This window comes from Acomys minous (assembly GCF_964271855.1).
Source record: "Acomys minous genome assembly, chromosome: 15".
In the NCBI taxonomy this organism is placed as follows: domain Eukaryota; kingdom Metazoa; phylum Chordata; class Mammalia; order Rodentia; family Muridae; genus Acomys; species Acomys minous.
The window spans coordinates 70,000,744-70,025,435 of record NC_140497.1 but is presented as its reverse complement, the minus strand read 5'-3'; the positions used below and the strand labels follow the sequence as shown (position 1 = coordinate 70,025,435).

The window sequence follows — 24,692 nt, the reverse complement described above, 5'->3', positions numbered from 1 at the left end:
CATCCCAAGATTACATGATTGTCTCCTGACACACTCCGTTATTAATTTTGAAATATCAAATTTTGTCCCAGATTTAATGAATTTAAGGCAGATTAGAAGTAGATCTAGTTCTTCGTAAGTATTTAAAGGTTTCTACTCTACAAAACAATCGTCTATGTGTGTTGTGTCAAAGAGACATCTCTTGACCTACTTGTTTTTGAAACCTTAAAAGTTAATATTTAATTCATTTTATATCTAAATTGTTACTTAATTGAACACTTGGTCTCTGCAGAGTGACTCGGAGGGGCACGTCATGGTGCCTGAGACATGGGCTGAGGCGGTTTTTCTGCTGTGGCTTTGTTGTGCTGGCTGTGGCTTCTGCGGCAAGGTCCTCATGTGGCCCTCTCATGTGAGCCACTGGCTGACCCTGAAGTCTATTCTTGAGGATCTTTCAGCAAGAGGGCATGAGCTGACAGTCCTGAACACTTCCCATATCATCATAGACCAGAGTGAACCTTCCGCACTACACTTTGAGAATATTCCTGTGCACTGTGAAAAGGAGAACCCTGAGAACCATCTAAATTAGTTAGTAAACCTAGCTGTGAATGCCTTGTCACCGTGGCAAGCAGCAAGAACACTGCAAGATTTCTTTCTTCTACTGAATGAAAATTGTGAAGGTATCTGTATGTATTTTAATGTACAACCAGACATTCGTGAACAGGCTCCAGGATGCAGAATATGACGTTATGGTTATGGACTCCATCATTCCCTGTGGAGAGCTGGTGGCAGAGGTGCTTCAGGTCCCTCTCATAAACAACACACCAAGGTTCAGGATGGGCTCCACAGTGGAGATACTGTGGCTAGCTTCCAGTTCCACTTTCGCATGTACCGGCTGTCATGGGGGAACTAACAGACAGTATGACCTTTACAGAAAGGGTGATACTTCAACTGTTTTTTAATTTTGGCTCCAGCAGTATGCCTTGGTATACTGGGATCAGTTTTACAATGAAATACTAGGTAAGAGACTACTTTTCTTGCTAAGCTAGTTGGTAAATAATATTATAATGCTTAAGAAATGTTTAAAAACAATTTAAGGAATTCATTTTTATAAACTTTGGATCTATATAAACCTCTACAAGAGAAAGAGATATATTGTTTATTCATAATTGATCAGAGAGGCACAATAAGGTCATTTTCTACTATTACTTTGCATTTATATTCATTAAAATGATTAACAGTATTTTGAAATTTAATATCTCATTATCAATTCTAAGAAAATGATGCACAGATAAATGTCAATAGAATAGAGCATGATTTATTTGTCAGATACAACAATATAATTAATCCAAGGACATGTAATGTGTAATTTCAAAAATGATAGGTCTGCTTTGATAAACAATACAATACACTGTTGCAAAAATAAGGAAACCTTTGTGCCAGTAATCAGATAGAGTATAAACTAATTTTAGGATAAGAATAGCTCAGTATGCAAAGTATTGTCTCTCAATCTTATTCCACAAATATTTGTAACCACCAATTATTGGTCTCAAATTTGTACTATTCTCCTACCAATTACGCTGAATGTTGCAACTTAAGGGTGATTCCTAAAGGCTGTGGTTAAAGCAACTCTGGCAATCTAGTATAATCAAGAATTAAACTGAAAAGCTTCCGTAAGGCAAAAAAAAAAAAAATACCATCAATGGGACAAAGTGATAACTCACAGATTGGGAAAAGATGGTTACCAACCCTCCATCCAACAAGGGGTTAATATCTAAAATATACAAAGAACTCAAGAAATTAAACACCACCAAGCCAAATAATCCAATTTAACAATGGGGTATAGAACTTAACAGAAGATTCTCAATAGAGGAATATTGAATGGCTGAGAAACACTTAAAGAAATGCTCAACATGCCTAGTTATCAGGGAAATGCAAATTGAAATGACCTTGAGATTCCATCTTACACTTATCTGAATGGTAAAGATCAATAACTCGAGTGACAACACATGTTGGAGAGGATGTGGAGAGAAGGGAACACCCCTCCAATGCTGGTGGGAGTGCAAACTTTTACAACCACTCTGGAAATCGATATGACACTTTCTCTGAAAATTGGGAATAGTTCTATCCCAAGATCCATCTATACCTCTCCTGGGCATATATCCAAAAGATACTCCACCATACAACAATGACTTTTGCTCAATTATGTTCAAAGCAGCCTTATTCATAATAGCCAGAACCTGGAAACACCCTAGATGTCCCTCAGCCGAAGATTGGATAAAGAAACTGTGGTATATCTATCTACACAATGGAATACTACTCAACTATTAAAAGCAAGGAAATCATGAAATTAGCTGGCAAATGGATGGAACTAGAAATGATCATCCTGAGTGAGGTAACCCAGACCCAAAAAAGCACACATGGTATGCACTCACTCGTTAGTGGATTTTAGCCCAACATAGAGGTCCTCCGAGAGACTCTGCCCAGCGAGGAATAGGGACAGTTACCGAGACTCCAAGCTGGACATTGGGCAAAGTGCTGAGAGTGTAGGTTGGCCTTGCCAGGCCACAGAGGAAGAGGTTACATGTGGTGCAGAGGACACTGGATAAGCTGAGGTCAGACGATAGGGGAGGAGGGCTCCCCTTCCTAAGGACTAGGGGAAGGAGGGAAAGGAGATAAGGGAAGGGATGGGATTGGGAGATGATGAGGGAGGGAGTGGGATCAGAAAGCGTTAAGGGAGGGGGCTGCAATCAGGATGTAAAGAATTCAAACTGCAGAACAAGCAGCTAACTTAAACTGCTAATCCCACTGCATGGGAGAAGCATTGAAATTGCCGGAGATACACATAGGCGAGGCTTCATGTTGGTCACAGGTTCTCTGTGACTTATAGGCCATTCTTAGTGTGGCATGAAGGAGGGTTTGCAGATGTCAGCCTCAGACGCTCCCTGGTGTCAGCTAACTGGCCTGGAATTGGCAATAAACAGAGTCAAAGCAGCCACCACCCTATAATTCAGCCCATCCTTAGCCTGACTTACACCAAACTTCCCTGATTCTGATTATTTTCTCAGTCATAACCATCTCCTTTATTTCATTTATGTATCTGTGGCTCACTGCTTATGTTCACTTTGATTTTATTATGCCATTAGTTTTGTAAACTGCAGGTACTTATGATTGACTTTTGTGTTACAAATATTACTTTTCTACCTGGAATTTCTAGTTAATCATTGTCATTGGTTGACTCAGGGTTTTTGGTTTTGTTTTGTTGTTGTTTTGTTAGTTTCTCTGAACCATAATGATTATTGCTGGGATTTCTAGATGTCTTAAGTTCCCCCAAACGATAGATTAGCACAATCTGTCCACAAGAGGTCAGTGTAGCCTTTGAAAAAGGAAAAGAAACACTGCATCATAAACTTAAAAGACGACAAATTAAATTTAGCCATATAACTTATGAGGATTCTACTGATACATTAGTTAAAAATGAAAAAAAGTTAATTAATGATACATTAATTTTTTAAATGCAGGTAAAGATGATAACATTTTATTTTTATTATATTACTCTTATGTTATTTTTCTTCTTGGTGGTGAAGTATGCATCACATGTAAGTATAATCAGCTTAACAGAAATATTTACTGTATATTTCTTCTCTGGATATTATTGTCATACTACCTTAACTAGTTTTATTATAAATAATTTATTTTTTCACATAATAGAGATATAATATAATTATATGAGTCTACCATTAAACCAGTTAAAATGTCTTGTTTAGGTTGAAAATTGTTCTTGGTTTAATTTCTTTTTGGGGGGGGGGTGATTATTTTGACAGCTTCTCTGAGCCCAAAGGCAATGACTGCAGAGAGTTAAAAAACAATCTATTGACATAATTTTTCCATTGAAATATTTTGAGTGAGAATAAGTCTTCTTCAGATTGGAACTTCCTAATTTATTACCCAACACTAAGTGACCAGTACTAAAACTGTGTGTGTGTGTGTGTGTGTGTGTGTGTGTGTGTGTGTGTGTGTTTAATACTAAATAAACTAAGCATATATGTATGTATTCATATGTGTGTGTGTGTGTGTGTGTGTGTGTGTGTGTGTGTGTGTGTAACAATATTAATTAGAGAAAAGAATACCATGAATGTGAGAGGGAATGGTGACATTGAAGGGTTTGTGTTAATGTTACTTGTAAAGATGTATATGTTTCTGTCTTAACTTAGCTAGCACACAAATAATTGAAATTGGACTCTACTATTTATTTAATAAGTTTAAGGCACAATGCTGAGCAATATAAGTCTATACCAACCCGCTAAGATAATTTGGCTTCCTCCCAGTGTAAATCCCTGAGATACTTGCATTTCATGGCTTTCTCTGCTCAGCAGCTCTTTTCTCATGATGTCCACTGGACCTTGGCCTATGGCTGAATCCGATTCTACCCTCTTTCTTTTCTCCTCCCCTTGCTGGCAAGAAGTCCAGCCCTATTCTTTCCCCTACTCAGTAATTGGAGAAACTACGCTTTTGACATATCAGGGGAGAAGCAGGGAACCCATAAAATTTAAAGACAAATAAAATTTAAAGATGAATTGGTCTTACCTATGACAATGTACAGCTTTCCATACTAAAATACTTTTAATAGGTGACACACAGGGAATCCATTTTGAGACAATTGTGGATGATATTTAAACTCAAAGCACTTAATATATATTTAAATTTTCCAGAATGTGTAAAATTTATTTTCATGTGCATGTATTTTCTTACATGAGTATATTTTGCTTTCTATGTAAAGATTTCAAAGTTATAATAAATGAAAGAATTACTTTATCATACGTGATGAAATATATCTGTCTGTGCCCATCTGAATGCCCTCTTGTAAATCTATCCCAGCGTCTTGGTGTGTGGTGTTTGTGTGTGTGTGTGTGTGTGTGTGTGTGTGTGTGTGTTTCTGTGTGTCTAGAAATTTAATTTTAATTTTATTAATTTATTCAGCTTACAACTCAATTGTTATCCCATCCCTTATATACCATTCCTCCCTCCCTCCCGCTTTCACCCTATTCCCCTCCCCTAGGTCTAAAACCGAGGAGGACCTCCCCTTCCACTATATGGTCATAGGCTATCAAGTCTCATCTTGGTAGCCTGCTTATTCTTTCTTTGAGTGCCATCAGGCCTCCCCACCAAGGGGAGGTAGTCAAATATGGAGCACCAGAGTTCATGTCAAAGTCAGCCTCCTCTCTCCACATAGCTGTGGAGAATGTCCTGTCCATTGAGTAGATCAGAGTAGGAGTGCGATGTTTACTATTGTATTGTCCTTGGCTAGTGCAATAGTTTGAGCAGACACCCCCCGCCCCCGGGCCCTGATCCACCCATCACGATGTCCTTCTTGTAGGTTTCTAGATCCTCTGGATCCTTCTATTTCCCCATCTCCTATATTTCTCTTACCAAGTCACAGTAGAATGTCCTCACATCTATCCCAGCCTCCTGGGAAGTGAAGACATAGCCTTTTGGGCTAGTGCCCAATTATAAGTGAGTATATACCATGTGAATCTTTCTGCTTCTAGGTTAACTCGCTCATTATGATCAGCCCTAGTCCCATCCATTTGTCCACAAATTTCATGATTTCCTTGTTTTTAATAGCTGAGTAGTATTTCATAGTGTAAATGTACCACAGTTTATCCATTCTTCAACTGAGGGACATTTAGGCTGTTTCTAGGTTCTGGCTAATACGAATAAGGCTGCTATGAACATGGCTGATAACATTCAAGAAATGGTGTTGTTTGCATTCCTATGCTGTCCTTTAGTCATTTTGCTATCTCTGATGTTGGCTGGTAGCTTCTGGTGTGATTCACTGGTCATTGAGAGTGGGTAGCTGATGAGTGATTATAGGTCACGTGCCCCTGCCTGTGGGGATCAGGGAATTCTCTGAAACAGGCAGGCGACCTATGTCTGCTCCAGGAGACTTTGTTCTACACTTTAAGGTCCTTACTGGGTCGGCAGAGGTAGGCTTCTGCCTGTTTCCGTTCATGCTACTGAGCGGATTCAGACTAGCTGTATTGGAGGCCACTGTTTAATTTTCTGTCCTGACCCCTCAGGGCAGTCCAGCCTCTCCCAAGCATGTAGGAGAGCCTGCTGGGCTGTGGAGACTGTGGCTTTATCTTCCCAATTGTCCAGGCCCAGAACAGACTGGTCCACAGACAGGTTCCTGCCCAGATCAGTCTAGAGAGTGGACCAGTCTAGATTGGTCACCCTGGGCGGCTCAGTCCCACCAAGCTGCAGATGCATCTCAGACTCCCCTCCAGACACTCAGGGCAGTCAACTTCTCCCATAAGTGTGGGGAGTCCCTGCCAGGCTGTGGGGACTGTGGCTTTATCTGCTCAATTGCCCAGGCCAGGTCCACCCTGGTCCACAGACAGGTTCCTGCCCTGAGCCGTCTAGGGAGCAGACCAGTCTAGATTGCGCACCCTTGGCGGCTTAATCCCAAGGAGATGCAACCGCAACTCAGATTCCCCTCCAGACACCCAGGGCAGTCCAGCTTCTCCCACAAGTGTGAAAGTCCCTGCTGAGCTGTGGGGACTGTGACTTTATCTGCCCCATTGTCCCAGCCCTGGCCGCCATGGCCCAGGACAGATAACAGACTAGTCTAGATTGTGCACCTTTGGCGGTTCAGTCCCACTGAGCTGTGGCTGCAATTTAGACCCCCTTCCAGAGCCTCAGGGCAGTCCAGCTTCTCCCACGAGGATAGGAGTCCCTGCCAGGCCGTGGGTACTGTCCTGGCCCAGTTCTATCAGCCCAATTTTGCAGGCTTTGTCCGCTGAGCCCAGCTGCCTGACTCCAGCCGGACTCACCCATACCACGCACACTGTTTCTCGGCACCCTGGGCCTCACTGCAGTCTCTGGGGCTCTCCGTGGACTGGGGTGGGGCAAGTGGGGATGTCCGAGGACAGATTCACTTGTTTCCCTGAGACTTTCCCAGGCCAGGGGCTCTGGTGTTCCACCATTGCACACCTGCTCCTGGGCTGTAGAGGGCAGCTGCAGTCCACAGGTGGGTTCTGTTCCAAAGTCTGGAGAGTGCATTCAGGTCCTCTGTGGGCTGTTGTTTGGCCCGGGGCCAACCCCACCTGTGGTCTGCACTGTGCAGCACCCCACTCATGTAGTGTTCTTCAGTTCTCGCAGTCCGTGGCTTCCAACCCAGTCCCTGGTCTCCATACAGTAGATCAGATACAGTGCATGATAGGCACCGCCACCTTGGAACTCTTTTTTTTTTTTTCCTGTGTGTCTCTACAAAGGGCTTTTGCCCTATATTTACTAAGCATCCCAGGAAGCATCAGATGGAAAAAGAGATGAGATAGTTCACAGAAATCTTTACTGACTCCAACTGACCTCAAAGGGTGAACATAACAAACACCCAACGCTGTTGTGTATTATCGGAACGCTGCATCCAGCATTCATGGTATTAGGAGACAGTTGCCAGACTCCAGGCATCTCAAGAACAGCCTTTATCTTACGGGCTGGCACAGGGTTCCAGAAGCAGCTCCTCTCCTGCTTCTTCAAATGTTTCATGTTTGTCTGTTAACCAGTAAAGGATGTAAAGAGGGAAGTTGCTATTAGCCTGTTATCTAAATGAAAGCACACGTCGTAAGTGTATTGCATGTCTTGACTTACAGCTTGCCCGCTGCTTTATTACCTTTCATTGTAAACAATGGGGATCTTGATTTAACTAACTGTGTGCAGCTTGTCCTTTGCTCCCATATCATTCTAAATCCTGGGCCAAAGTCCAAGAGAGGAAATAACTGCAAAAGCTGACTCAAGGATCCTGAAATCAGGTGACTTGCAAAGTCCCAGTTAGCCACTTTCTTGCTCAACTCTGGTGTCAAAATATAATTGGTCAATCAACAGCCTGTGCCACACCCCCTCACTTTGCGTTCTTATCCTTTAGAAATGTTATGCCTGAACCTCTGGGAGCTAGGTTCAGATCCTAAACTGGATGCCTCCCTATGAGCCCAGAAAATGAAGCTCTCATTTTTGAGCTTCAGTATAAAATAAGTATGTCATAAAGATGTTAACCCATCATAGCAAAGATCTTATTAGTAATATATCAGCCAGAACTCCTTCAAAACACAAACCTAAATACATAAAGAGAATTGCTTGAAAAAAACAAATGTTCACAAATTCGAGACTAGACGCAGCAGAGTCTCCAAAGCAAAGCAAAGCAAACGAAGCAAAACACAAAAACAGTGAAAATCAAAATCAAAATGATAGTCCTTAACATTTAGAAATATGACTCACAAAGAAAGATACGGTAGCTGATATTAAGAGCCAATAATAGAACAATTTCAAGATGCATGGTAAATCTACCATGGTTCAGATCTGGTCAAAACTGATAAGGAATTGAGATTATTGGAGAATTTGTACTAACTAGTTATGTGCTTATTGATTATAAATATAGATGTTCAGTGATTATCCATTTGCTGGCCTCTTGGTTCTTTTTATACATTTCTCTCTCCGGTTTTAATCGTCAACATTTTTCTTTATTGCTGTGAAAATGTTTTGACTCTGGAAGTACTACAAGTAGAATCAGTAAATTCTTGCTATTTATTACTATTTGTACTTTTCTTTTATGTGTTATGATTTTTAAATACTGAGACTGCCCAATATTTCATATTTCACACTGAAAGGTTGAAAATATATTTGATTCTAGTGGTGAAATGATTACAGATGAGTAAATATAGGGCGTTTATGGACATTGTTCATCAAGTCGAAAACTTAAGATGTTTATCATAACATAGTACTAATGGCAATAGAGGCAATTTCTGGTCTTGTTATTTAAAATATAGTCTCAAGAGGCAGCTTTTATCTGATCATCAAAAAATATTATTTTCCTAAACTGTAACAAGAAAATTATTTCACAAGGTGCAAATTAGGATGATTGAAATTTACTTAAAGTGAGCTAACTTGCTTTAAAATGTATCTGTTGTTTTTTTCATAACCAATAGACCTTTAAACAAAACTTTTTATTTTTATTCATGAAATACATGCATTAAATTTCTGATGAAGAATATGATGAGGAATCATAATCTAATTAGATGAGTGTTCTGAAGTAATTTGGAAAGGAAATCATCATTGTGTTAGATACTTGACAATTAAATTTACAATATGCCATTTCTTTTTTTCAAATCACCTTTTTCTGAGGCTATTAATAAGGTAAAACAAATACATTCTATTTTGCAGCACAGATCAGCTAGGTAGTCAAAATATTGACAAAGACAAATTTGGAAGCACTAAATATAAATGGAATTAGTAACTTAGTAGTTAAAAAAAGTCCATTTTCAGGCGATCTTTTTTTAAGAATAAGTAAAATGGTGGCTATGTTCATTTGCTTCACTATACTACAATTTCAACTGTCAGTAGGTATCATAACATATAAAACTATATTTGCTGCAAAATTAAAATCTACTAGGTTCTCATGCTAAAATTCTCACCTGTACTAGAAGTTACACATCCGTCATTATAACTTCATTACTTCCTATTGCTTCCCCCAAATACAGCTGCTACCAGCCTCAATGGCTCTTTCTACAACATGTGACCTATTTTAATCATCTGTATTATCCTAAAACCTTTGATAATTCGTTAGTAAAACAGCTGAAAAGCAATTTGGTCTGGTGTGTTGGCACATATTTGCCTTTTTAGAGCTTTGTGGGATGAAAGAGGACAGTGTCAAGTTAAACCCAGACTCTGTCTACAACAAAAATAATGAGGAAACACATTGACATTCTCTCAGTGTCTAATGTAGCCTTTTGTACTTATTATCATTTCTTTCTTCCTGTTAATTGCTGCTCCCTGGACATTCTGGGGACAATTTATCTATAATAAATGAGCTTAGGGCATAGTGCAGTGATAAGAGTACATGCTCAGCATACGTCTGTTAAAGTCCTGGGTTCTAATAGGATACAAGTAAAAACGTACACGGATATCTCACACAGTGTTATTAATGACAGCCTTTGGGCGCATTGAGCAAATCTGAACTTCACACTGTATGGAAGTCTCCTGAAACAGCTGCTCCTTTGGCCACCATATGAGCAATGTTATCATGTTCTCTGAAGAAAGGGATGCTAGTCATGGGGATCTCACAATGGGTTAACTGATAGATGCCATTGTCTCTACCATGAGTTACAAGAGCTTTAGTTTTTTGATGACCTAGGATTTGAAGAACATCAGAAAATATACTAATTCGAAGTCTTAAATATAAGTATAAATGTGTATGCAAAGGGGTGGTGTATTTTAATACAAAAATTAAACTGAATTGCTTTAATATCTTAGAGCAAGAAGCACCTAAGTGCACAGTCGAGTAGCTGAAAGAGCACCTTATATTTCTTTATTGTGATACTAGGATTTACAAAGATTTAGTTGAGTGATGATTACAGATGTGCTGTGGGATGACACTGGAACAATAGAAAGTGATTATCAGTTGAACACACAGAGTTACATATTGGATGGAGGTAAAGGAATGTCCAACAATGTCATGTGCGTGTTATAACTTGTTGACATAAAGGGCTTAGTGCCACTCATTTCTTTTCTGACTCTTCCTTTCCTTACCCTCTCCCTTCCCATGGTAAAGAATGGAAATAAAGGTGCTTGAGAAAGCCACAAGGAAACATTGTTGTTTCCTCACTGACTAATTAGGCTTGTGTATTTGTACTTATGCACACTCTCTCTTTTTCTGTTTCTCTCTGTGTCTCTTTCTCTCTGTCTCTCTCTCTGTGTGTCTATGTCTCTGTCTCTGTCTCTCTCTCTTACCTGTGTGTGTGTGTTTGTACATGTTAATTCATGTGTGTGTGCGTGTGCGTGTGTGTCTACAGTTTGGACGGAATTTTACCAAGGGTGCTGCTGCTGCTGCTCGCAGGAACCATAGATTGTTAACTAAAAATCCAGTACCAGAAATTGAAAACTTCACTTTGAATTGAGAAGTGTGGGAATGGGGTTCCATGACTCTCTCCACACAATAGAGTCTTCTAGCCATTGTCCTTGGTTGCTTGCCAGGATTTCTCAGAGAACTGATCTCAATCCTAATGTGACTTGAAGGGCTGGGTGAGTGGGTATGGAGGCTCTCCTTTTCTGAGGAATACAGGAGAAGGTGGGACTGGGAGCAGAGGAGAGAGTAGGCTCTGCCCAGGTTATAAAGTGACACTGGAAATCTAGCCAACAGCCTGGGGCTGATGTGGTCATAGACTAAGAGAACCTGTTATTGCCAATTTCCTAGACCAGTATAATTCCCTACTACATTCTTTCAAAACTTTTGTATTTATTATAATGTATTAAGATTACATTATAAGTGTTATTCCCCCACTCGTATCTTACCCTTCCCACTCTCCTACGCTCCTCAGCTATGTTTCCCTGCCGTAGACCTCGGGGTGGCCAGCTCCTCTCCAGTCTGCCTTCACCCTATCAGGTCTCATCAGGGCGTCCCTGTCCTCTGTGTGCCCCTGAGCTTCCCCTGCCAAGGGAAAGTGATCAAACGGCAGCATCAGAGTTCACTTCAGAGGCAGTCCCAGCTCCCTCCTCCCCACATCCCTGGAGAATGAGCTGTCTATTGGCTCTATTTGAACAGGTAGTCTTGGTTCTCTGCATGAATTGTGCTGCTGAGACCTGATGGGCTGTTGTCAGATGGTAGGGGAAGAGTGTCTCTCCCCCCCCCCCCCCGCCCCCGTCAGAGATCTAGAGGAGGGGAGTAGATCAGAAAAGAGATGGAGGGTGGGAACAGGAAGACACAGAGAGAGGATAACAATTGGGATGTAATATGAGTAAATTATAATAAAATTTTAAATGAAAAAGATTATTTCCAAAATAAACCACACTACTCCCAAGACTACAAAAATGAAGACTTCTGCAGGAAAATCATATTTATATGTAAGTACTTAGAGTTTAACTTTTTTTTTTTTGATGTTTTGGAGCTCCAGAATCAAATTGAAGAATGAAACAAATGAACAATACTCAAATACTGGTAGCTTAATAGTTTGATTTTTTAAGACTTTGTCAAATACATCTTCATTTTACCTTTTTTCTCTGCATGACTTTTTATTTAAATAGCTTAAAAATTAAAATGAATGATGAAATACTTTGATCACATATCAGTAGCCACAGAATTATATATCTTTTTATACAGTGTAAGAAGTGCAAAAAAGATATGCTTTGATAATCAGTGAAAGTTTAGAAGGTGGTTCATATTTAGAATGATGCAGAAAGTCTGTGCCTGCAGTGCATTCTCAACGTGCTCTATTCTCTCTTCATTTTCTTCATCTTCTTTACAAAGAATTGGTAAACAAACAAGCAGCACTTCACAACAAGTACAGCAATGGCCACCACAATGGCAAGGAGGAACCCAACAACATCCAGAGAGTGGTACTGGTACCAGGTGAGGGTGTGTGCAAGTGGTTTCAGGTGCTTGGCCCCTTTGTGGCGCATGACAAACTCAATCCAGAAGATGGCTCTGTCTAGTGGCTTCATAGGCTGGTCATGGTGAATGGTTGACAACCACATAGCATTCTCTTTATAGCTGTACAAGATAAAATGGAGATCAAGTCACTGAATGAGTGAAAACATGTGCATAATTTTTTTTAATGCCTAGGAAGATGTTGTTAGTCGTGTCTGAACTTCTTGGCTATACAAAAAGCATCTGGAAGCATATAAGCAGATAAGTTGGAAAAGATAAAATGTTCCCAAATTGAAGTTTGCAGATAGTTAAAACTTTACAAAGTAACAAAATGAGATGCTATTTTAGCATATGTAGCTTCAGTTCCCCAGTGTTCAAGATCAGGTAAGGAGATTTCTGAGTGCTGGTGAGAAAACGCCAAGAAAACAGGACAAGGGTCTTTTAACCTCAGTTTCTTAAAAACAAAAACGTGGAATTTTCATGGATTATGCCTTTGTCCCTCTGCCAGGTGTAGCAGACAGGAGTGAGTTTCCTTCAGATAAGTCATTACAACTGGCTATTGTTATTTGCTTATCTGCCTCTGTAGAAAAAACCTGTTTTGCTGTGGACAGTTTGTCCTTGGCTTTCTGCACTACTCAGTGACTCCCCTTAACTCTCAGAGTTTAAACTGTCTGATGCTCTGAATAAAATAGCTTTTGGCACAAGACTTTATTTTATCTCATTTATGAGCCCCAATCTCCCAGGTCCCATTGCCATTCTAGAGTGAGAAACAACTCAGCAAGCAATTACAAACTAAGTTGTCATGCAAACTTTATACTACCACCAGAACACATAAGTTTCAGATACATGTGTCTCAAGTTCCCACAATGATACATATCTGTGTAATGGTGATAAAAGATTGGATCTGAAAAGAAAATTATATGGGATGCATATCAGTGATTAAAGATTATACTTACAATAGTGTTCTGATTATTATTAACTAGCTATAGTGGCTACTTCTTTCTCCTGAAATTTATTACTTATTCAATGAAATCAATAGAAAGTCTAACTTTCTTTTCTATTACTATACAGGAATTATTATCACATTACATGTATTACTATTATTATAAAGTGGAATAAAACATTTTTGTGATTACTTTTAATTACGTGTGTGCGAGAGAGATAGGGGGAGGGAGGGCGGGAGAGAGAGAGAGATAGAGAGAGATCGGCCAAGTTGAAAGTTGTTGTAAACCACGTAGCATGTGCATTGAGAACTAGTCTATGGTCCTCTGCTAGAGTAAACCCTTACCCATTGAGAAGTCTACTGAGCCTAATTTTTGTTATTATTGCTAATCTTCATTTTTTTTTATTATGATCAGCTTGGTAGTGTGATTTTAGAAATGAAGCAGACAAAATTTCACACTGAAGTGACCTGTAAGTGCATTTGATTCAAGTGTTGAAATGACTATTGATGAATACATAAAAAAGAAGGATGACATCGAGACATGAGTAACCAACCCTAAGTAACAGTTGATGCAATATAAGAATTTATTGCGATGGTGGTAACATTCCCTCCAACCGTTTACAGAGCATCATTGGAAAATTGTGTTTCTCTTCTCATTAAATCATCCTCGTTTCTTAGCATGCATATCACACTTATTTAAATTTAGGGGGAAATTAAAATAAAATAAAATTTAGGATTCAACTTCTTTGACGGAGGAACGAGAAGAGGGGCTCCATAGAGATGGGGAGGGAGGGAAACACCAAAGAAGGTGTAAAGAGAGTGAAAGAAGATGGCGGTACTCAAGCAGTGTGATAAAGGATAGGAAGCAGGTTGGCTCCATAAGGAAGGGAGAGGAACATTGATTCAGGAGGGAGATGGATGAAGTAACAATCAGGATGTCTAAAAGAGCTGCAAATAAATATACTACTAGCTATGTACCCAAATCCCCTATTCTATATGCTATTCCCTGTATAACCTTCCATGAATTTTTACCATCGGGACTGATGATGTTCCCTTCCAGAGCCAAAGCCCACCTAACATAAACCCCAATGTCAGATGTGAGAAGTGCTGTTCTGAGATGTTGGCCAGGGCTGTGAAACATACAGCCTCTTGATGCTTCTCTTGGTTATTCCCCAGTGGTGGGATACAAGTTTCTATTGCTGAAAGAACAAGAAATTCAGAAACCAGAGACATCTGAGATGGAACTGACTTGAAAGCACCTTACCTGAAAACTAACTTTGGTGGTAAATCGTAGAATAGAGGATCGAAACATGGTAAGAGCCAGAGGGCAAAGATATCTGCTATGAGGATGCATCTTTGAGAAATATCAGGAAAGCTACACTCATGAAGTCGCAACAGTATGGTCGCCAAAACAAGTGACATCAGTGGTCATGCTAATATGGAAAGGAGTAAATCTCACCCTGGGCCCAACTCTACACAAAATTATCATAGGCACCTAAGGAATACTGAAAGGGGGAGAAAAATAGTCTTTACCTGAAAGAACCTTCAAAAAATTTTTTAATCAAAGAAAAATGATGAGGGACATAATCATTGCTTCACTATAATGTTTTCACTATTTGAATTTATCTTAAAATTTTAGGTTGCATATCTGAACATCCAACCATACACTTGCTTTTATCTTAATATCTGTTGTGTTTCAATGCTGAATATTTTAATTGCCATAAAGGTTACTTATTTCTTGTATAGCATTCAAGTTTTGCTTTGGTGATGTTTTCCTATGGATTCTGTGTGTAATACATCTGATTGGTACCTGGCAATTTATTTCACTTCACTTACTGGCTATTCAAGTTCTGTACTATCCTCAAAATGATGACCAATTACCTTACAAAAAGAATATAAAAGAAAAATTGGTCAGTGCTGGTGGCATATGCCTGTTGGCCAAGCAGTTTGGAGGATGAAGCAGAAATGTTTTACATATAGGACCAGCCTAATTCACATAGCAAAGAGACATTAAAGCCTAACATGGAAATTTTTTAAATGACAGGAGGAAAGAAAAATCCGTGACACTCAATCGTGTCCTAATTTACATCTCCACCTGCCATGATTTTTGCCTTCAGGATAATTCTTGCTCATTTGGCCTTCAGTAAGAAGCACAAAGAATAAGAAAGGAATGAAAACACACTTTAAAAAGTTATACTCACGAGGGATTGTCTAGGACTTCCTCCAGGGCATTAAGTAAATCTGACTTTGACATTGTTCTGATATCTAACGCAACAGCTGCTCCTTTGGCCACCATGTGGGCAATGTTATCATGTTGTTCTCCAAACAAAGGGATGCCAATCATGGGGATTCCATAATGGATCGCCTCGTAGAGGCCATTGGCTCCACCATGAGTTACGAAGGCTTTGGTTTTTGGATGTCCTAAAATGAGGTGAATTCAGGTTAACATTAATTAACAGTCTTAGACATGAAAAGAGAAATGAGGAACTGATCATTATAACCTCACTGAACCATTTTCCTGTCTCAAGCAAGAAGAAATTAAATATACCAAGAACTATTTTGAAGACTTGCATGTGACTTGAGATTTCAGCCATTAAATACTGATTTCAGTTGAACACATGACATATATAATGGATAAGACTAAACGGGTATTAAAAAAAGACCAAATGCATGACAGAACTTGTTATCTTTAATAGATAATACATTCCCTGTGTGTAATATAAAGACATTTGAAGTCAGCTAGGATGGGTGTAGAAATCAGAGAAAGTCAATCATGATTCAGCTTTATTTTTCTGAGTCTTACCAAGAAGGTCGTTCTGGGGGAGCCACTTGTAGACTCTGGTATTGGGTCCTAAATTGGCTGGTTTTTTGCCATCAAATCTCCAAAGAACCTGTTAAATGTTAAATCATCTTTATTGCTGGATTCAAATTTAACACTATACAGACTGAGCAGATGATATTTAGAACTATAAATGTACGTACATATACATATATGTATGTCACAACAATTAATGGAAAAAGATGCCATGAATTTGAAAGAGAGCAAGGGGCATAGATATGAAAGGGTTTGGAAGGGGGAGATAGAGAGGCAGAATGATGTAATTATGCTTTCAAAAAATGATTTAAAATGTTAACTTTTTTAATTAAACATAACAGAGATAAATACCCAACACTAGAATTGATAAGGAAATCAAAAGGGGTGAGCAATGAAACTTAAAAGATGGAGACAAAAAGTGTGCTAGCAGTTTCTGTGCTCATTTTTACATTCAGACAGTTTAATTATAATCATCGTTTTCTAAACAGAGATATTTAGACAAACAAGATAGTTAATGACACATGAAAATATTTACCACATTGCCATTATGAGATAAGTCAATTACAGAAAAGAATGATACATTACTAATAATTTATATTTTAGATAAATTTTGGCCCACCTGAGGCCAGGGAAAGACTTTATGTACCAAGGGAGACGTAATTCTATGAGTCACGCAGAGCCCTATGTCACCAGAGAATCTCTTTGTGACAATTCTAGCTGTTTTGATCTGTGCATCTGTGAATGCTCACACATCAAAGGATCATTAGATTTATCTACTTCTCAAATCAAATACCTCTCTGGAAAGTCTACATTTAAAAAATTAAAAATAGAGAGATATCAGAAAATTTTTCAGGAATAGAGTCACATAATAAGAATTTTTAGTGCTTGTGAGAACACTCCAAGAAACAGTACAAGAGTCTTTTGACCTCAGTTTCTTCAAAGCATGAGACTGTACTTGGAATGCATCTTTTCTCTCCTCCCATGTGTGGTGGACAGGAGTTGGCTTACTTCAGGTTCATCACTACTGCCTGTGGACAAGTTTCATAAAACAGGGAATTAACCATGTGTCTTACATGGATTTGCTATGTGATGGATAAATTAAATACTGGATCACAGCAAATAAATTTAATGTAGGAGATTAAAGAGAGGGTTTTCCACCAGAAAATTTAGTATGTTCATAATCATTCAAAGATTGAAATCTAATCTCCAGAATATTACGTTGCAGTCTGCTTTATAAAGTGTGTATTCTGAAACTGTTTTCACATCTGGTTCTTTTGGGCTCCTTCTTGTTTTCATACGTCTTCCTTGAATGGCAGCAGTTTCATTCTCACTGCTTAGAAGCAGAGTTGTGTGTTTCGTATTTTATGATTCAGAGAGGTCACTGTAAAGGCAGCACCCATCTCTACCTTTCCTGTATATATTTCCTCTACAAATATTGGCAAGGCAGCCCCGAAACCTATTTATTTTTTTAATTATCTTTCTCTCTGTTAGCCAAATGGGTACTTTGAATGAGAGTTGAGGCATTAGATGGCCCTCTCAACTGCACAATGAACAAGCCTACCCAAAAATTAGGATACAGAGTCCTCCTACATTTCAGACACTTTCAATACCTGCTTAACATTATTCTGCTAGAAAAAATGCAAAGAATCCCCATGAATATAATGTCTGTGATGACTTTAAATAATCAAAAAATAGAACAAGTGACTCTGAAGAGCAATGTCATTGTCAATCCAGCACTTCAGAATGTGCCCACAGTGATCACAATGTTTAACTTGAAGATACTCTCCATCAAAGACACCTTAAAACAGCCCAGAACACTTGTTGTGTGTATCTGTTTCTAGATTGGGTAAGGGAAATTAGAGCCTATCTAAAAATTTACTCTCACACAGTCATTTCTATACTCAGACTTTCACAGACTGAGTATACAGTCACCTCTGGTGATGGCACTTTACCTCACCTTCTGTGGAATCTGGGCAAGGGCCCATGCCATTGCATTGGCCTTTTCTTCTGCCATGTTGCTGACCATTGACCCCAGAGAAAACACCACGATCCCATGCTCTCCAGAGCTCTGGACAAAGTCTTCCATTTCCTGTGAAGAAAGAATTGGCTTCCTCACAAAATAAGAACTGTAAAAAATCACTTAGGTAACTTTCATTGAAAAAAAACCAAGAAATAAAATTAAAGTGTTCCTAGGAATTTTCAGAGTAATGGTGCTAAAAATACACAAGACAGAAACGGTAAGGTCAAATACTTTGAAGTTCACAGGGAGCAGTACGAAGTACACTCACACATTGTTCAACAAACCACCTCAGTATTTTCCTCTGGCAAAATGAAAACTCAGAAGTGCAAGTATATTATATATGAAGTACTCATAAAATTGTAGATCCTTAGCATTTTTTAATTCTACAGAAAGTATAATTTTTTTCATGCTATTTTATTTTTCTCCTATGATGGCTGATTAGTATTAACTAATGTTTGATGAAATAATATGTGTGTTGCAGTATGTACACCTGTGGTAGTTAACACAAGCTTCCTACTATCATTAATAAAATATTTTGGTTTTTGCAAAATAATCATAAATGCATGGTAAACATATACTATATAATAATTTCCTGAAACTGTACAAAAACAGAATATTTTCAGATGACCTCCACAATTTATTGCTTAGAGCAGAAATTATGTCTATGCTGTTTCTCTGGATATCAAGCGGTTACCTCTGATATATGCTAATCACAGCTTCTGAATGATTGACAGTTTCTCATCTCAGTTTAACTGACTTAACTTCTCTGTCTTTTTTTTGTGTGTGTGTTTATATAGATGTGTGGGCATTCACCTGTGTGTATATATTTGTGTAAGTGTGTTGAAGGGTGGTGGCTTCAGAAAGATTCCCTGTCTTTGTTTTTGCACATGGAGCCAAAAATTAAAATCAATATTCTTCCTCTATCAATCGTTTACATATTTTTGAGACTACCTCTAATTGAACATGATTCCCACCATGTTTAACATGGTAATAGCCAGCAATCTATCAATATTAACCTATTTCTGAAGCTCAATACTAAGGTCATAAATTGCATGGCAACACACCCAACTTTCTACATGGGTGTTGGGGATTCAAACTTATATCCTCATGGTTCCGTGGTAAGGACTTTACCCATTGGATAATCACCCAAGTACCCTATCTGACTTCATTTAACTCATTGTTATGAATATTTCCAAAGTATATCATGTTCTCTCCTGAGTTTATTGAGCTCCTAGTTAGCAGAATGCTTAATTCCACGTCCTGTATATCTCTACCATTGGGATAAAAATGTAATGAAAGGTATAGAATCACTTTCATAAGGAATGAAATCAAATGAAAAAGAGATTTTAAAAAAGAATGCATTTACCTGAGGCAAGGGTTTAGCAGGTTTACAGTGGAGTCCTCCAACATAGTCAACATTTGGTAGGGTTGGGTGAGGAAACTCCAAATCCCAGTAGGATCTAATGAGCCACATTTCTGCTTTGCCTACTATCTCATCATAGGTAGTGGGCCTTCCTAGATGGGGAAAATGAGCAAATGAGAAAGAAAAAAGTAGACAGGATTATCATCAGAACAGAAAATATATATTTTTAGAAATGTTGGAAACATTTGTGTTTGATGTAGAACATGTGCATTTAAAATGATAACCACTCTACAATACACAGATCTAAAGAAGCTAAATAACAAGGAGGACCCTAGGGAGATGTTTAATTCTCATTCATATGGGCAAGGAACATAGACACTGGAAGCAGTTGAAGAGAACGAACAGGAAGGAATCCTACCATAGAGGTCCTCTGAAAGACTCCACCCAGAGGAAGATCAAAGCAGATGCTGAGACTCACAGCCAAACTTTGGGATGGTGCACAGGGAGTCTTATGGAAGAGTTGGGGAGCAGAAGAGTCTGGAGGGGACAGGAGGTCTTCAAGGAGACCAATGGGGCCAACAAATCCAGGAAGTGTTGAGGAGCAGGGTCGGGATGCATCAACCAAGAGTCATGCATGGTGAGGATCTAGACCTACTGCTCAGATGTAGTTGATAGGCAGCACAGTTTCCGTGTTTGTCTCATAACACGGGGAGAAGGGGCTGCCTCTAATGTGGTCTCTGGTGCCCACTGGTTGATCACTTTCCCCTGGCAGCGAGGCCTTGCCAGGCCACAGAGGAAGAGGACACAAGCAATCCAGATGAGACTTACTAGGCTGAGGTCACATGATAGGGGAGGAATGTTCCCCCTTTCTGAGGACTAGGGGGGTGATGGGGGATAAAAGAGGGAGGGTGGGGCCTGGAAGAGATGAGGGAGGAGGCTACATTCAGGATGTGAAGTGAACAAATTAAAAATAAAGATATTTAAGAATAAAACCAACGTTTACAGAAAAATGCAAATCACAGCGACTCTGATTCTATCTTACACCCATCAGAATGGCTAAGATCAAAAGCTAAAGTGACACCAAATCCTGGCAAGGATGTGGAGAAAGAAGAACACTCCTTCATTGCTGGTGGGAATGCAAACTTGTACAACCACTTTGGAAAGCTATCTGGTACTTTCTCAGAAACTGGGAATAGGGCTTCCTCAAAACCCAGCTATTCCACTCCTTGGAATATACCCAGAAGATGCTCCAGGACACAAGGACATACGCTCAATCATGTTCATAGCAGCCTTTTTCATAATAAACAGGACATGGAAACAGCCTAAATGTCCCTCAGTTGAAGAATGGATAAAGAAACTGTGGTACATTTACACCATGGAATACTACTCAGCTATTAAAAACAAGGAAATTCCGAAATTTGTGGACAAATGGATGGAACTAAAAATGACTATACTGAGTGAGTGAATCCAGAAGCAGAAAGACTCACATGGTATATACTCACTTATAATTGGGCACTAGCCCAAAAGCCAGGTCAAGTGAAAGTCTTCACTTACCAAGAGATTGGGATAGAGGTGAGGACATCCCACTGGGACTCTAGGTAAGACAAATATAGGAGACAGAGAAATAGAAGGACCCAGAGGGTCCTAGAAACCTACAAGATGAATATCATGATGGGTGGATAGGAACCCAATGGGGTCTGCTCAAACTTTTGCACTAACCAAGGACAATACAATAGTAAACATCGAACCCCTACTCTGATCTAGCCAATGGACAGGACATTCTCCACAGTTACATGAAGAGCAGGGACTGACTCTGATGTGACCTCTGGTGCCCCATATTTGACCACCTACCCTTGCTGGGATAGCCTGATGGCACTCAAAGAGGGAACCAGCATGCTACCATGATGAGACTTGATAGCCTTTGACCATATAGTGGGGAAGGAGGTCCCCCTAGGTCACAGACCTAGGGAATGGAATAGGGTGAAAGCAGGAGAGAGGGAGGAATGGGAGGATAAAAGTGATGGGATAACAATTGAGCTGTGATCTGAATAAATCAATAAAATAAAAATTTAAAATACAATATTTATTTATATGTAATATGATTTGCATATGTAACTGATTTGTAGCTTATAATATATATAAACGTCAGTTTGGGTTTATTTGTAAAGTAAACTGTGAGAATTACCTCATGTTTCCTCAGTAATTTGAAACCACAAATAGTTATTGAAATAATCCACTAAACCACTATATGAATAAACACATATTTTACTCTTCTTTAGATGTTCAAAAGGAACTGTGAAAATATAAACACATATTCCAGGTCTAAAACTTTAACCGTGTTGTGTACTCTGGACAGACTTCTCCAGGGTCATTGTAGTTTGTAGTTAGTGCTTTTTTCTTGTTTTGTCAAGGGAGCTGTAAAGCTTATGAATGGCTGAATTTCTGGTTTCTTCTACTCTTGTTTCATATTAAGAAAGTTCATAGTACTTATCCTGTACAAAACAATCACTATTTTCAGAAATTATGAGAATGGGGATTTTAGCCAGTCTTAATTATAGTATACTTTTTAAGAGACAAAACAAGACTTGGAAAAAAAAGAGACTGAATGAATTTATATACATGCTTCTGTAGAGCTTAAACATTTACAATGGATGCCAGGTAAGGATTCAGTAAAGAAGTGTGATATTGGTAGATGCTTCTGTTCCATTTTTAACCCTGTGAAGTAACACAGTATATTTAAAGGATAGGAAAACTCTGTAGGAAATACAGGGGAAATGTTTTAAGATTTATATTTTTATTTATTTATGTGTGTGTGTGTGTGCGTGTGTGCGCGTGCGCTAAGTTTCTTCATGTGCCTGCGGATAACATAATATGGCAGTAGGCACACTGAAGCTAAACCTACAGGCAATTTTGAGCCACCAAACATGGGTGAGTTTTAGATTGTTTTCAGATATTTTAATTTTAAATAAAACTTGGCCTATGCAAGGGAAAATAATTTCCTCAGTGCTATATATACATATGTGTGTGCATATTCTGTAAAATATGTCATTCTTTATTCTAAACTAATGAAGATTTTGCTAACTAGCTAGTGACTTATTAAAATAGAGGAAAAATTACAACACAATGAATACAGAATCACTTAAGGAAAGTCTACTTGCATCTCTTTGCAATTGTATAGCTAACCAGAATTCCCTATATCAGTACTGCCACCTTCTATTTGATCAATAATATGAGCTTTTACAGTGTTTCTGAGATTGCTAGCTAATATCATATTACAGTTGAATATCTATAAAATAAAACTTCATTTTGTATTTTATGGTCATATAGCTTTAAATACATCGGAAACTTAGGTCATAAAGATTTTGATAAGAAATATAACTTAACCCAGGCATTGTCACATATGCCTGTACTCCCAGCACTCAGGAGGCAGAGGCAGGTGGATCGCTGTGAGTTAGTGGCCAGCCTGGTTTACAAAGCGAGTCAAGGACAGACAAAGCTATACTGAGAAACCCTGTCTCGAAAAAAATCCAAACAAAGAAAGGGAGAGGAGAGGAGAGGAGAGGAGAGGAGAGGAGAGAGAGAGAGAGAGAGAGAGAGAGAGAGAGAGAGAGAGAGAAACAGACAGACAGACAGACAGACAGACAGACACAGACACAGAGAGAGAACTCACCCAAAGTTTCACTGTAAAACTGATCCCATTTCTTCTTATTAAATGTCTGGAACCAAAAGTCAAAATAAAGCATGCATATCATATTTTTTACCCTCTCTAAGAATGTCATTTTACCACCTAATCCTGACAAGATTACAGGTACATAAGAGGCAGGGAGTACAAACCCTCCACTGTACTTTTCCATTGTGTAGCCAGGAAAGTAGCGAAGACTGTAGACAAAAGGAATCTGGAGCAGTTCAGCTATCAGTTCCCCACAGGGAGCTATGGCATCCGAGAGAAGAACATCAAACTTGGATTTCTGTAGTTTCATCATAAGTTGTTTGTTTGAAACTGAGTCTTTACAAAGACTTTGAGAATAGTCAGAATAATCATCAAACAGACTCTGCAGCAAAGGAGAGTATGATAAACATGTATCTCTTGGTAACTCATAAGTCCATGAATTGACAAACCTTGTGTAGAAATTTTCCAGATCACCTTTACTTAAAGATGTAGGAAACGTCTCAAACTTAAGGCCGGGCGACGTTTGAGGATCAAAAAAGATGGACGCTGATGATCTCAGAACAGTCACTTCATGACCCCTCTGCACAAGTTCATCCAGTATTGTCTTTAAATTTATCCAGTGACTGTATTCCATCGGCCACACCAGCACCTTCCCACAGTTCACAGATCGGAAGCTCCAACTCAGCTGCAGCAGCAACAGAGCAGAAAGCCACTTCGCCGGCATCCTGGGAAATCCAAGTCCTCTCTTCACGGTGTGTTCCCGTCTGCCCCTGCTTGTCCTTATCCCTAAAAAGAAAAAAAGCCATGAGTTAAAATATAACCTGTGTTGTTCAAAGCAAATACACTTAACGACGAGACTGAACTTGTGGGATGAAGGTAAATGTTAGAAACAAAAATTTTAATTTTTCAAATTTGCGTGTGAGTGCTTCATGTCCATGAGCCTGTTCTAGGCCTAAAATGTGGTTGGATGGTTTATTCTCAAAATCTTAGTGCTCAAAGACCCTGAGCAGATGAGTAGATGTATCTATATTCCCTCCTCTCCAGGAAACACTATGTCTACCATTTCTGAGACCACCAATTTTCTGTGTGTCTATGAAGCCCTTAGGTATTGCCATGTGATCTACCTGGGTTTCTCGTTCACCCAGATTTCTACTGAAGCTACAACCTTTGGACCACTATAAGGATGCATCATTTAGACAAATTCTTTGATTATAAAATCAACCTGTAGTGTTTAACTTCTCATCACATTAACCACGTACTTTGACAAAACCAAATTTTAGTATTTTGGATGAATATTTAATCCCATGATTTGAAGTCATAGCCACCACTGCAAGGAAGGTCTGTAGGCGTTTATGTGATGGGAATATGTGGCAGGGGTACCCCTACCCCATGGAAAGCCGAGGGGTTGTCAGTTATGGAAGGAAAGATGTGAAAACAGAAAAGAAAATTGGAAAAGTAAGTATTTTTCAAAAAACAAACTATAAGTGTAC

The 24,692-nt window shown here is 39.0% G+C and overlaps 1 protein-coding gene across 1 annotated transcript; it reads right to left on the bottom strand.

The window, feature by feature from the left end:
- Positions 1 to 12,169: 12,169 nt before the first annotated feature.
- Positions 12,170 to 23,988, bottom strand: LOC311584105 (UDP-glucuronosyltransferase 2B17-like). Its single transcript, XM_084758192.1, has 6 exons — positions 23,203 to 23,988; positions 19,536 to 19,684; positions 18,107 to 18,238; positions 16,138 to 16,225; positions 15,536 to 15,755; positions 12,170 to 12,514 (listed from the first exon to the last, which is right to left on the bottom strand). The coding sequence occupies exons 1-6, from the start codon at positions 23,924 to 23,926 to the stop codon at positions 12,235 to 12,237; spliced, it is 1,593 nt and encodes a 530-aa protein (XP_084614318.1). The 5' UTR covers positions 23,927 to 23,988; the 3' UTR covers positions 12,170 to 12,234.
- Positions 23,989 to 24,692: the final 704 nt, after the last annotated feature.

Excerpts from the sequence above, each read along its gene's own strand:
- LOC311584105 (XM_084758192.1), bottom strand. The coding sequence starts at position 23,926 with ATGCCGGCGAAGTGGCTTTCTGCTCTGTTGCTGCTGCAGCTGAGTTGG. Across the intron at positions 16,226-18,106 it reads TTGCCCAGATTCCACAGAAG|GTTCTTTGGAGATTTGATGG; the intron begins GTGAGGTAAAGT and ends AACATTTAACAG. Across the intron at positions 15,756-16,137 it reads CCCCCAGAACGACCTTCTTG|GACATCCAAAAACCAAAGCC; the intron begins GTAAGACTCAGA and ends ACCTCATTTTAG.